The sequence below is a fragment of the Myxocyprinus asiaticus genome, chromosome 1 (assembly GCF_019703515.2).
Source record: "Myxocyprinus asiaticus isolate MX2 ecotype Aquarium Trade chromosome 1, UBuf_Myxa_2, whole genome shotgun sequence".
Taxonomy (NCBI): domain Eukaryota; kingdom Metazoa; phylum Chordata; class Actinopteri; order Cypriniformes; family Catostomidae; genus Myxocyprinus; species Myxocyprinus asiaticus.
In genome coordinates, this window is record NC_059344.1 from 28,488,763 (window position 1) to 28,503,192 (window position 14,430).

The window sequence follows — 14,430 nt, forward strand, 5'->3', positions numbered from 1 at the left end:
CCATGCCGTGCGCTCTTCGGTTGGTCTTGTTTCATGTCTGGTGCATTGTGTCTGGATCCTGACCCTTCTGTCTGGTTTGGTTTTGGTTTTGGTGTTGGGATCTGTACACTCATGTTCCATGTCTTGTATTGCCGTGAGTGCATTGTGCTTGTCATCTTGGCAGCATGCACTCTCGTCAATAATCTATGTCTGTCTCTCATGACTGCGGACGCGCATTGCGCTCGCTTTGCGCTGCGTGCCCAGATCACCAACTGTCTTCACATTGTGCTGAGGTTCGGTCACTTCCGTCTGAGGTTTCGGGTTTGTGTGTGGCCGAACTCTCTCACATGTCCTGTCTTGTTTTAGTCACCTGTTGCGTGCATCACTTGGCGTTAGCCTCGCGATGTACGCTCAGGTTTTGTTTAGTGTGAGAATACGTGGTATCGCTTTGTTTGGTGTTGCTACGCATTCCCTCGTCTTGTTTGTCGGTTGGCATGAGCGTATATTGCCTTATTGTCTTGGCTATTTGCGCTGATGCCATTAGGGTGTTTTGTGTCTTGTGAGAGCATGTGGCTTTGTTTTGTTTCTGCATTGTTGCGTGTCTCTCTGTCTTACGTCTTACCCTGCCTTCTTGTTTGCCCATTATTAGTTTATTAGTCACACCTGCCCTGTCTTGTTAACCTGTTGATTTCTCTCCCTATTTTAGTCTACTCGTGTTTGCTGTCCAGTGCCAGTTCGTCTTGTTTTCCAGTCAGTCTTATATGTTTCCAGTCAGTTTTGTTGGTTTGTTGTTGTTTTTCCCCCTTGTGGGAGTTTGAGTTTTTTCCCTTTATTTCTGTATTTAATACATTCTTGTTTTTTACTCTGCATTTGGGTCCTGAGCCTCTCTGATCCTGACATTACAAACTGGCCAAGATGGACCCAGTGGAGTTTTTTTTAACTGGTCGTCAGCGCGCAGCGCTAGTTGAGCAGCTTTACGTGCTACGGCAGAATGATAAGTCCGTGTTGGGGTATGCCCCTGAATTTGTATCATTGTCCTCGGGTCTGGGATATGGGCAGGTCTGAACGAGCCCATTAGATCCATTGTCCCAGAATGGGGTGAGGATGCAGAGGTTCCTGAGGCAATCAGGCTTACTCTTAAATGGGAGGACTCGGGGGACTTCCAATCCTCATCCCAACACGAGAACGAGGGCACCCCCCACACGGAGTTGGATGCCTCGGCCAAGCCCACTGCTGCTGACCGCCAGGAGGCGGAGGTTGCTACAGCAGCAGTGCCCCTCACCGCCCATAATAGGAGGAGGAGGAGAAGGGCACCTACTCCTCAGTTGCTGACAATGGCCACGGAGGCCGTTCCCTTGCCGCTGCCAGCGTCCACGGCCACAGAGGCCGTTCCCTTGCCGCTGCCAGCGTTCACGGAGGCCGTTCCCCTGCCGTTGCCAGCTTCTACGGCCATGGAGGCCATTCCCCTGCCGCTGCCAGCACCCACAGAGGCCGTTCCCTTGCCGCTGCCAGCGCCCACGGAGGCCATTCCCCTGCCAGCGCCCACAGCCACAGAGGCTGTTCCCCTCCTGCTGCCAGCATCCATAGCCACGGAGGCCGTTCCCCTGCCGCTGCCAGTGGCCACAGAGGCCATTCTCCTGTTGCTACCAGCACCCATGGCTACGGAGGCTGTTCTCCTGTCGCTGCCAGTGCTCACGACCAAGGAGGTCGTTCCACTGTCACTGCCTGTGCTCACAGCCACGGAGGCTGTTTCCCCATCACTGCCGGTGCCCACGACCACGGAGGTTGTTTCACCATCCCTGCCTGTGCTCACAGGCATGGAGGTCGTTCCCCTGTCACTGCCTGTGCTCACGACCATTGAGGTCGTTCCCCTGTCACTGCCTGTGCTCACGATCATGGAGGTTGCTCCCTTTCCGCTGCCGGTGCTCACGGCCACGGAGGCCGTTCCCCAGTCTCTGCCGGTGCTCACGGCCACGGAGGCCGTTCCCCAGTCTCTGCCGGTGCTCACGGCCACGGAGGCCGTTCCCCAGTCTCTGCCGGTGCTCACGGCCACGGAGGCCATTCCCCAGTCTCTGCCGGTGCTCATGGCCACGGAAGCCGTTCCCCAGTCTCTGCTGGTCATCACGGCCATGGAAGCCGTTCCCCAGTCTCTGCCGGTCATCACGGCCACGAAGGCCATTTCACAGTCACTGCCAGCATTCACACCCATGGTGGCCATTCCCGTCACTGCCAGCGTACATGGCCATGGAAGCCATTCCCCTGCCGCGGCCAGCGCCCACACCTGCCATGATCAACGAGTCAGTGCCCGAGCCTTCCATGGCTCCAACTCCAGAGCCGCTCCCTCCTGACCCCTGTCCAGTGGCCGCCGCCCAGTCCTTTGACCCCTGTCCAGGGGCCGCCACCCAGTACTCTGTCCCCTCTGCCCTGAGGCCGCCTCCCAGGCCGCCAGACCCTGCCTCTGCCCTGAGGCCTCCTCCCAGGCCTCCAGACCTCGCCTCTGCCCTGAGGCCTCTTCCCAGGCCGCTGGACCCCACCGCTTTCCTTAAACTCCCTCCCTGGTTTCCCTCCCTCTCTGCGGTGTTTTCTGTTTTGTGTTAGTACTTGTTCCGTTTGTCTTGTCTATTGTTTGATGTTCCCGTTTTGGGACACCAGGAGGTGCCCCTTGGGGGGGGGTAATGTCACGGTCCTGTCTCTCTGTCAGTCTGGGTTTCTGTATGACAGGACTGTGACATCATCGACCCTTGTCTGTCTTGTGTTTTGTTGTCTTGGTTTGAGCACATGGTTTTGGTTGATTTCCTTGTCGTGCGCTCTTCGGTTGGTCCAAAGCATGGTGTCTGGATCCTGACCCTTCTGTCTGGTTCGGTCCGGACACTCACATTCCATGTCTTGTCTTGTATTGGCTTGAGTGCATTGCGCTTGTCATTTTGGCGGCATGCACTCGCATCAATAATCTATGTCTGCCTCTCGTAAATGCGGATGCGCATTGCGCTCGGGTCGTGTGGCATTTGCCTCGCGATGTATGCTCAGGTTTTGTTTACAGTGAGAATGAGTGGCATCGCTTTGTTTGGTGTTGCTACGCATTCCCTCGTCTTGTTTGTCGGTTGGCATGAGCATATATTGCCTTATTGTCGTGGCGATGTGTGCTCATGCCATTCGGATGTTTTGTGTCTTGTGAAAGCACATGGCTTTGTTTTGTTTCTGCATTGCCGCGTTTCTCTGTCTTACGTCATACACCGCCTCCTTGTTTGCCCATTGTTAGTTTATTATTCGCACCTGCCTTGTCTTGTTAACCTGTTGATTTCTCTCCCTATTTTAGTCTCCTTGTGTTTGCTGTCCAGTGCCAGGTTGTCTTGTTTTCCAGTTGGTCTTGTATGTTTCCATTCGGTCTTGTATGTTTCCAGTCAGTCTTGTTGGTCGGTCCTGTTTATTGTCTGTTTCGGTCTGGTTCACGATCCCTTCCTTACTCGGTTCGGTCGGTCCTGGTGTTCCCCATTTCCCCTACCCCAGCCTGGATTACCTTTTTCCCCTTTGGGGTAGTTTATGTTTGTTTTCCCCCTTGTGGGAGTTTGAGTTTTTTCCCTTTATGTTTGTATTTAATAAATTCTTGTTTTTTACTCTACATTTGGATCCTGAGCCTCTCTGATTCTGACACTTTCTCCTTTGAAGCCATTCCTTGAGAATGTGTCTTCTCATTGGACAAATAAAATGTAAAGCCTGAGAATTTGGCCAGATGTGCTCTTGTCCCCATTATATTCAAGAGCTCCCTGTGAGATTTTGAGGATGAATTTGGTCATTACCTGTTCAGGAACTTGCAAAAGACTCTTCTGTATGCATAGCCGGCACGCCTCACTCTAATATTCTCCTTCAGACCAAGATACTCCACCTGGTGCTTCATCCTACACAGAGAGGGGGGGGGGTGCTGGAAGGTTAATGTGTGAGTGCTAATTATACTGCTCAACATGAACAATGCTCCCATAACAGGAAGACCATTAGAGCCTGAACAATTCAACACATCGGATCGGAACAAAACACATTGGCCAAGGAGGAAAAAACAATCAAACAAAAAAAAACGGCAAACTGCATGAGAAATACAATCGGCTTCTATTTGTTGCCAACTGGATTCCTTAACAGTTATCATAACTGCGCAAGCTACTAAGAAGATTTATTCTGATATATCTTGGCTGTTGTAACACAATTATAGACAAAGCTAAATGAGACTGTGTGTACTTCAGTAGCGGCACAAAAAGGAACTGAAAAAATAATGACAGGCTTTCAGACAGGTTTTTCGAACACTCCCCCCATCTGCCACGGTCGGACAACCTGATAACCCCGCCTTAAGTTCAAACCACTGGTTGAGGCAATGTTGGTATGTTGGGCAGGTTGAGATACTCAAACAAACAGAGTAATGTTTTGATAATGCCACAGAGCTGTAGTGTTTTTCGGGGAAATAAACCAACAAATGGCTCACTTAGGCCCCATTAACACCTTGTTTTCAGTGATCGGATTCCTATCGGGTAGCACTTGACCACATTAAATGACAGGTGTAAATGCACCAAAGATGCAGTGATTTTGTTATCCAGATACAACTACGTTATTAATTAATAAAGTGATGAGATTACACTACAATCATCCATTGTTAAAGTGCTGTGTTGTGGTTTCTTGCATTTTTCTGCTTATTCTGCCATTGCAGTGTGAAGAACACAATGGACTCTGCAATCATGCAATCTTGTCATGTGAACAATGAATATTATTCCATGAATTATTCCAATGGAATACACTTGGAATATATTGTCTCTCTCCTCAAATCCCACTCTCTAGCATCTCCCTCCTGCTTTCTAACCACTATGTGGCCTACGAGACACTCACATGAAACCAAGCATCACTTGCGGGTTTCAGATGAGAAGCCTATTTAGCACTTAAGAAGAGCTGAACGTGAGATGAATATCATTACATTTGCTTCGGCAGCCTGAAATTTAGCTTTGGCGGCCGCTAAAATTCCCTAAAAGTCGAAGAATTTTCAATTACCACAGCCTCTGATGTAAAATGTGTGTAGCGTTTTTCATTTTGTGCGGGTAACTATTGTTGGATCTATATCCATTCACAGTGGAGACGCATTTGACTGCAAGGTGTAAATGTAATCTAGCTAAAGAATATCCAGGTACTATCTGAATATGAAATGTATATTAATGCAAGGTATAAATGAGGCCTAGTTGTCTGTTCACATTGAACTGGGATAAGAAAAGGTATTTTAACATTGAATAAATAAATAAATACACATTTAACCTTTAAAACCTTTGGTGAAATTGTGAGAAATGAACCTTGCTTTGACAGTAGCCACTCACCTGCTCTCCTCCCAGTCTTTGGGCTTCTTAGTCTCATTGGGTTTGATACAGCGGATGTAGTGAGGTGTACACTTCATCAAAGTACTCACCAGATCATTGGCTTGTTTCTACCATTAGTGAGACAGAGAAAGGATGTGAAACAGCTAAAATCATATTAACAGACATAATGTATCTGTGCAAGACTGGCAAACATAATTTAATCGACAACCACCAATATTGCATTCTTTGGCCTAATTAGTCCTTCTGTGTTGAACTGTGTAAGAAGCTGTGTAGAATATGAGTCTACAAAGAGCCTTGAATTGGGAGATACACCTGGCGGGGAGTGCTTAAATGTCTCAGCTTAACTCACCTTGATTTTACTCCCTACAGTAGTGGGCCTGCCTTTCTTCTCAGCATTGAGGTTTTCCGGGAACAGGGAACGGATGAAAGGTCTATTGAAGAGAACCACACCAGACAGAAATCGTTCAGGGGTGGTGGAATGGGGACAGAGCAAGAATAATATAACAGGAGAAATACAGAGTGTAACAGACAGGAATGTTTTCAACTTGGGTCTCTCCACAGTAAACCAGGGTCACTTGAATTCCAGTGAGCCACAATGCACATTGTTTTGGATTTCATCATCCCTTGGACAGGGTCAGAGTTTGAATACCTCTGGTTTTTAATCTTTGGCACTCAATAACCGTTAACTTTTTACTGTGCTTAAAGTCCCAATTAAATTTGGAGTTTTGTGGATTTTAGTGCATGTTTGCTAGCTTCAAGGCTATTTAAAAGCTAGTGTACTTCTCCAAGTGAACAAAATGCATTTTTAGCTCATATGCACATTTAATGTCTCTTCTAGAAAAACAAAGAAAAAAGACTGATGACTCGTCTTGCATTCACCGACATATCTACATTTGTATCCAATATAATAACATCAATAACTTCAAACCTCACTGGTTCTTGTGTCATGACATTTTGTCATGAAATGCTAAGAAAACCAAAGAGATCTGATGTTATCGACGTGTCACCATATTTGATTTTGGCTCTGTATAGATTAATTGATTGATTGATTTGTGAGTGAATAACAACTTACATTTCTTACAACTGTTCACTTCTGTAAACCATACATCTTACAAAGTGATCTTATGCCTTCAGAAGACTTGGAATATGACGCAAAAGTCGCATGGTCTACATTTATGACACTTTTGGCTTAAAAAGTCACTATCAAATACTATTGTATTTAAATCAGTGCAACATTCTTTTTAATATATACTTTTGTGTTTCGCAGAAGAAAGAAGTCATATGAGTTTGAAACGACATGAGGGTAAATTATAGTAAGTAACTGAACAATTCCTTAATGTACAGGGATTAGCACAGTGATGTCAGTAAAAAGAATAATTTATCCCTTTTAAGTTACTTTTCTTTGCTAAAATCAGAGCACATTATTTATACCGCTTCCACCTCTTAAAAAGCTACTCAAGTTACATTTGATGGCATTTCCATATAGTATAACATCAGAACAAATCCAACTGTAGTAACAGTAGTAATCAGATGCAATCAGTACATACACTACCATTCAAAAGTTTAGGGTCACTTACTCATTCTTTCTTTCTTTTTTTTCTTCTTTTTTTCACATTTTAGAATAATAGTAAAGTCATCACAACTATGGAATAATAGAAATGGAACTATGGGAATTATGTTGTGACTAAAAAAATCAAAACTATGTTATATTTTAGCATCTTCAAAGTGGCCACACTTTGCCTTGATTTTGCAGAAATGTACTCTTGGCATTTTCTAAACCAACTTCTTGAGGTATCACCCTGGGATACTTTTTAAACAGTACTGAAGGAGTTCCCGTCTATGCTGGGCACTTAGTGGCTGCTTTTCTTAATTATTCGGTCCAAGTCATCAATTTCAAAAACTTTTTTTTAATTTTTTTTATAAAATTTTAGTTTTGTAATTAAATAAATGTATATGTTGGCACAATTACATTTTTGTCTACAAAACTAATTTCAAATTTTTAAGCATACACCTTCAGATCAAAAGATTTTTAAGATCATGAGAAACATTTCAGGCAAGTGACCCCAAACTATTGAACAGTAGCGTATCTGAGGTAAGGACTCAACTTGTAATTTCAAATCACCACAACAGGAGCATGCTTTGTTATTAAATCCTTTAATAGGGTCAAGAGTCAGAGGTGAAACTGCAGGGCTATGTCTGCGCAGCCCTGCTTTGTCACACAACTGACAATTATGATTTGGCTTTCCTTTTTTCTTTCTTCTGTTCTTCGTATAAAACCTGCTGGCCGGTGCAAAGGATGTTTCCCTCTGAGCTTGTGTGGGTGCATTTAAGTCTATGCATGACAGCACGTGTCTAAACCCAGTCAGAATGCCAACCCCCAAAGGTTTACCAAAGGGCTGCATACAATAAGGCTGCAAGGAGATGGAAAAGACCATTTGCGCAGATGGCTTGTGGGGCCCAAAAGAGGCCCAAGAACTCAGAAGAGCAGGGGCAACTCTCTTCAGCCCAACTCCCCTGAGAGATAGATGGCCTTTTGGACACAGAAATGATGATAACCCCCAGCACACTTCAATAATGGGCCCTCTGCCTTTAGCTGGACTGATTAAGTCTATGATTTACATATATTAAGATGTTCCAGGGTGCTGTAAGATTCTGTTAAAAGGCAGCTGTTGGAAACTCATAGACCGACTAGCTGCTCTTATGATGGAGGAGAAACACTTACATTTCACTGCTCTGCATCAGCTCGATCAGGTCCGTAAACAGCACATCCCTGTTCCTCTCACAGAAGCCTTCTGCGTCATAGGACACCTGGAGAGAAAGTGCACACACACACACACACACACACACACACTCATGTTGGTTTAGCTATCATTATGAGGACTCTCCATAGACATAATGATTTTTATACTGTACAAATTATACCTTCCATCCCCTAACCCTAACCCTCCCCCTAAACCTAACCCTCATAAAAAACCTAATGCATTTTTAAATAAATAAAAACATTACACAACATTGTTTAGAATGTTTTTTAAGTGATTTGAATTGTGGGGACACTAGAAATGTCCTCATAAACCACACTTATAGCATAATACCCTTGTAATTATCAGTTTGTAACCTAAAAAAAATGTCCTCGTAAACCACCCAAACATTTTTGTTTACTTCTATTTGATAAAATGTTTTGGTAAAGTGTAAGGTCGCCACTTAATGTCCAAAGTAAAAATCTGGAACATGAAGCAAAACCAGTTAAGGACCAATGATCTAAATATCACATTCTTCTCTTTCACATACTTAAAAAGCCAATGAAAAAGAAAGGTCCTTGCATACAGATCAAACTGACTTATTGGCCTGTATTCTGTGTATTGGCGCACTGAGTGAGTGAAATGCTGAGTCGTTGAAGATTTAGATGTCTATTTTTTATCCCTTGTCTGTGGAGCATGCTTATTGGATGTGGATAGGACCTCCCTGCCTCCCCTCAAAGTATGCCACATTGAACATGGGGTATGTGGTTGGGTACCACACATACTGATCTACCTCTGGGCAACAAAGATTAAATGAGAGACTGAAAATGAGAAATGTAGAGAAAGAAACAACAAGACATAGAAGAAACACAGAGAAGGAAATGTTAAAAGCTATTAGGAAAAAATAAGTAAAAGCAAAACGTTTAACTTTACTGCAGAAGAGTGGGGGGGAGGTGGACAAAGAGAAGATTGAGATAGTGTGCGAGCCGGAGAGAGGCATAAATACCTTGCCAGCGTAATGGTGGATGATGAAGCCCTGGTTCCAGCTGTTAAAGTGCTCGTGGTTATTGATCTGCATTCTGAGCTTCTGCAGCATAGTCTGATCTGCGCCTTCACCCTTCGCATGCATCGTAGCACAAACATCGTCCAGTATACTCATGATCCCTGGAGGATTCTGAGTAAGGTCATTGAAAAACACATATCTGTGAATGACTAATACATAATATAACACAATTGTATTTAATACATTTTGCCAAAATTTAATTATGACCAAAATCAGGGCCCGTACTCACAAAGATTTTTATCTTACCTCTAGGAGTTCTCCAAAGAGATCCCAGCTAAGAGTTTTTGCTTAAAAGCGATTCACAAAACTGCTAAGAGTAAGTTTTACTAAGGAAATCTTGTAAGTGTAAGTGGGATATATATAACAGATATATGATGGATAGATAGATAGATACATTGATTGATTGATTGATTGATTGAGATTGTTTTTCGGTTGATATTTCTTCATTCTGTGTTGGTGCAATGAAACAAGTGTGCATGCCGTCTGTATCAACTTCACCGTGTAGCCTCGCGATGGCCGTGAATGATGGCTTTTTTCTCTGCAGCGAGCGCGCATCCACAGGAAAGTATACACTGTGAATTGTCGGATGATGTGTGGTCAGGAGAAGGCATTTATAGTTTAATAGATGATTTTGCAGATAGATTCCATAAATTCCCAATTCATCTGCACTACACAGTTTCACCTTTGCCTGTGGCAAGAGAGTGCAAAGTTGTCAAAATTTATCTCCGGTGTAATTGGCTTGTTTTGGTTCGTAGAGAGCATCTCTAACTAACTTTGCAATAATGAAAACACCCTGATTATGACGATACAGTTTTTAAAGGTCAATGTCAATATTATAATGTTTATAATATTGTAATATTAAAATGTTTTATTATTATTATTATATTATTATAATAAAAAGTTATATTATTAAAATACATCCACAGGTGATCCTTTTTAAAAGTTTTGTATCTTAATAATATTCTAAAACATTGTTTTTAATGTGGAATGATGACAGCAGGCATGCTTCGGATCATTTGTGAGTTACTCTTAGGGGTTTAGAAGTCCTCAGGAGGACTAGCCTTAAGATTTTTTGTGAAGTCGGGCCCAGGGGCTATATCGTATGTATAAAATTTCTCAGAAATGCTCCTAAGAATGGTCTTAAGCTTCGACTTAAGTGTCAAAAAATTCTTAGTAAAGATTAGGACTTGTGTAAGAGTGGGAGCTTTTTATAAAGCTGCTAAAAGCAACTTTCAGCAAAGTCTAAGTGAAAGTCTAAGTGAAAGAACCACACATTATAATAAGCACAAGGAGGTTACCCCATGTGACTCTACCCTCCCTAGCAACCGGGCCAATTTGGTTGCTTAGGAGACTCAGCATGCCCTGGATTCGAACTCGTGACTCCAGGGGTGGTAGTCAGCATCAATACTCGCTGAGCTACCCAGGCCCCCATTTTCTGTTGATTAATAATTTGATTAATCAAATGAGAAAGCAACATTTATTTCCTGTATTTTAAACATTATTACACATATTGCCGAATATTGTCCTCAAACAATGTGTAAACAGACGGCAACAAAAAAATTTAAATGCAAAATCTTGCGATATAATCACATTTCATGTTATCAAAACAAAATTTCTAAAGTTTTAATGTAGATGGACAATTTAAATCACACAATGAAATGATAATAAAACAAACTGTTACAGCTACATGTAAGATTTCTGTTAAACACGGTTCCATTTTGGGGGAAATTTGACGTTCATCATATCAGCAATATTTTATCATAGCACACCATTTGGTTGAGTGGCATTGGCGCACACTCCATGAAGTAAGCACACTCCAATGTTTTTTAAATTTTTGGCCTATTTTAAGTAAAATGTCTCGCTTTTGCAAAACAGCAATGGAAACTTGCATGACTTTGAGTTTATAATATTTACAAATAAGAATAAATCAGTAAAATGTAAGTAATGAGCTGGGGTTAAACGTCTCTCAAGCACATTAAACTGCAGAAAGAATCTGCACCTGAAACCCCCCACAAAACTATGAGATTATTAATTGTTTTATATAGTGTTTGGTCTCTTCTTAGATGCAGCTCTGTACCATTTTTTAAATGTCTTTTTCCCCCATAGAAACACATTTTCACTACTGTAAAGTGGTGTCACTGACGGAGGTTGCAGTGCTAATGCAAAGATATTCAGCAAAACATAACTGAATTCATTGTTGATTATTTTCATTTTATAATTTAAGTGATATTTAGATATTATTAATTAGTTGTTGCAGCCCTCTGAAAGTTTTTTTTCAAATGCTTAATTCAAAACAATGAGTTTCAATGCATTCTTTAAATACTATTTAAAATTACAATAAATTTAAATAATTTAAACTATTTAAATACAATAAAATGTATATATATTTATATCATCATAAGTCCAACACATTCTTTCTTTGTTGTAGAGTGTGTTGTCTCCTCAGAACAGTCATCGTGCTACTCCTAACTAGGTTAGGAGACCTCTCCAGCACTCTTAAACAATTCAAAATAAATTAATCTTTGATCAAAATGCTCACCCACATGCCCCCTTTTTGACATAATTTCACATACCTACACAGCTACCGCCCATCTGACTGTACTGTAAGACTGTGTGTGCAACTGACTTTCTGACCCAGCTGAGAAAATTCACTCATTATCTTTCTAACCACCCAGAGACCAAATCGAAGGGAGTGAACAGCTCCCACTGCATAGAAAACAGCTTGTAAATTTCACAAAGCTTTTAGTAGTGTGGCTAATAGAGATATGAGGGACAAAGGCCTTTCATAAAGAAGCACTTTCTCACATGCCGTCACACCAATATGGATGATTAAAATTGTCCCTTGTTGTAAATTTCATGGGACTTTGTGTCTCATCTCTTCATTGAGAGAAGCAAATTGAATTAGGGGGTATATCAGCCTGTTTGAGGCCTTTAGATGAAGAGTCATGGGAAGAGAATGGAGGCTTATGTGGTTATGAATCTCTTCATTTTGGCCAGAAGACAAGATTTAAATGCATTCAGGAAGGACAGATCACGTCCAGTTTTTTCGTTTAGTTAGCGAAACTTACAATTTTACTCTCAATGAGGTCACAGACGATCTTGTTGTTGAAGTACTCTATAGGAGTCCATCGGATTCCTTCCTGTACATACTCATCCTGAAGAGAGGAAAGAGTAAAAGAAGAGAAATGATAACTGATGATTAATATACTCAGGTGGAGCAGAAATGTATGTTTTGTATCTTTCGAGAACAGGGTTAATGGAAATGTTAGGCTTAAACGATAAGAATCACTGTCACCTATTCAAGAACAGTAGATGTGCAAATCCACACAATAGCAAAAATAACACCTCTAAGGATGGAGTAAAGAAGAGTTTACCTGTTCAGCTTTAAGAGTCAACTCAATGAAAATCTGCTGCAGTTTTTCATTCACAAAGTTGATACAGAACTGTTCAAATCCATTTTTCTGAAAAAAACAAACAATAACACAACAACACTGTAATATAGAGTATATAATTATGAACTCGACACAAATACAATTCTCATGACAAAATTAAATTATAGTGTTGACAAATATGAAACAAACAACATGCAAATAAGCTTCAGTGGATGAAGCAGAAAACACAAACAATGACTCATCATAATTATTAATCAACAGTAGCCCAAAAAACAACCACGTGCTGTTCAGGAATTCTGCTCTTCCATGGTTAATTTGAATTAGTCATAAACAGGCTCAAATTAAAAGCCCTGTTATCCAGTTTCATCCTTCATTTAATAGATAATGCAGGTATCTGAAACGCCTTAATACTACATGCTAAACCATCAGATTATCAGATTAGTCAATCTAATCATCTCAAGATTAGATAGCAACACATCTTGTGTTTACATAACTACATCCAAAATAATAAGGTGATTACTGACTAATAATATTACATTGTAATTTAAATAAGACAATACACTCACCTGGAATATCTCAAAGCCATAGATATCCAATACTCCAACGTTCAGCTCTTGATGGTCCTTCACCATGGCTTTATTAATTGACTGAAAAAACAAACAAAACAGGAACTCATTCAGTTAAGTGCTTATTCCTTCATTAACTACATTAACATTCCTGTTTTTGAAAGGGATCTAGATGCATATGGCTTGTACCTCTACCAGGTAGTCGAAAACACGAGAGTGCAAAGCTTTAGAGAGAGCATCTCGTGTGAAACACGCCTGTTCCACATTCAACGTCACGTCTATGGACTCTGATTTACCCCCCACTTGCCATCCATCTTACGGCTGGTGAGTTTTTCTTTCAGACGGTGCTGATTGATGCCCAAAAGAAAGGCAGGAAATGCCAGAACTATGAGAAAAGAGCAAAAACAAAGATATAATAGTTAGAATTAGATTTAGTTAGTTAGAATAATTTAAAAAAGGGATGGTTCATCCAAAATATGGGTCAAAATCATTTACTCGTCCACATATTGTTCCAAAACCCAATGACTTTCTTTCTTTCTTCCTTCCATGGAACACAAAAGGAGATGTTAGGCAGAAGGTTAGCCTCAGTCACCATTCACTTTCATTGCATTTTTTTTTTTACCATACACTGAAAGTGAATGGTAACTGTGGCTAACCTTCTGCCTAACATCTCCTTTTGTGTTCCATGGAAGAAAGAAAATCAACGGGATTTGGAACAACTAATAAGGGTGAGTAAATGATGACAGAATGTTCATTTTGGGGTGAACTACCCCTTTAAACACTGAGCTTCACGTACTGATCCGAACATGTCCGATCCTGATCATTGTATTACACCCCTTTTCTAAAACAGAAAACTCTAGACGTCTTCTGGGTACATTCTTCCAAATCTAAAAACATATGACTCATGTGCATTTTTTATTTTTTTTGGTTTCCTCTAAAGAGAAGCACAGCACTACACCTCACTTAATGTCTGAAGCAACCCTACCTGAGTCATCATCACTAAATCATCTTTTCAGAAAAGAAACTGCCCTCATTCAGCATCAGACAGCAATGTCGTTCGTCATAGTGCTAAAATAGCCCTCATTATTCAGATATAAGGGTGTGGTAGAACAAAGCACACTAACCAGCCTTTTAAAACAACTCAACTATAAAAAGATCTGGAAGTTTCTATGGCTCTCAGTATAACTACAAGACGTAATCAAAGACTTCTCTTAAAACTCATTTTTAAATTTGCAATAGAATGTTATCGCAACTGCATTTATATCACTCATAATCTCAGGCTCGACATGGACCCTTATTGCTCTTTGTACACAATGCAATGGTCGCAAAGATGGATTTGCCAAAAGCAGG

General features: G+C 41.4%; 1 protein-coding gene across 1 annotated transcript in view; it reads right to left on the bottom strand.

The window, feature by feature from the left end:
* The window catches only part of LOC127444564 (unconventional myosin-Ie-like), a 75,661-nt gene that overhangs the window by 17,931 nt on the left and 43,300 nt on the right, over window positions 1-14,430 (bottom strand). The window contains 10 exon segments of the mRNA XM_051704009.1: window positions 3,777-3,875; window positions 5,322-5,428; window positions 5,671-5,752; window positions 8,044-8,129; window positions 9,066-9,233; window positions 12,191-12,277; window positions 12,497-12,583; window positions 13,081-13,161; window positions 13,270-13,379; window positions 13,382-13,465. Coding sequence (XP_051559969.1) covers window positions 3,777-3,875; window positions 5,322-5,428; window positions 5,671-5,752; window positions 8,044-8,129; window positions 9,066-9,233; window positions 12,191-12,277; window positions 12,497-12,583; window positions 13,081-13,161; window positions 13,270-13,379; window positions 13,382-13,465 — 991 coding nt within the window.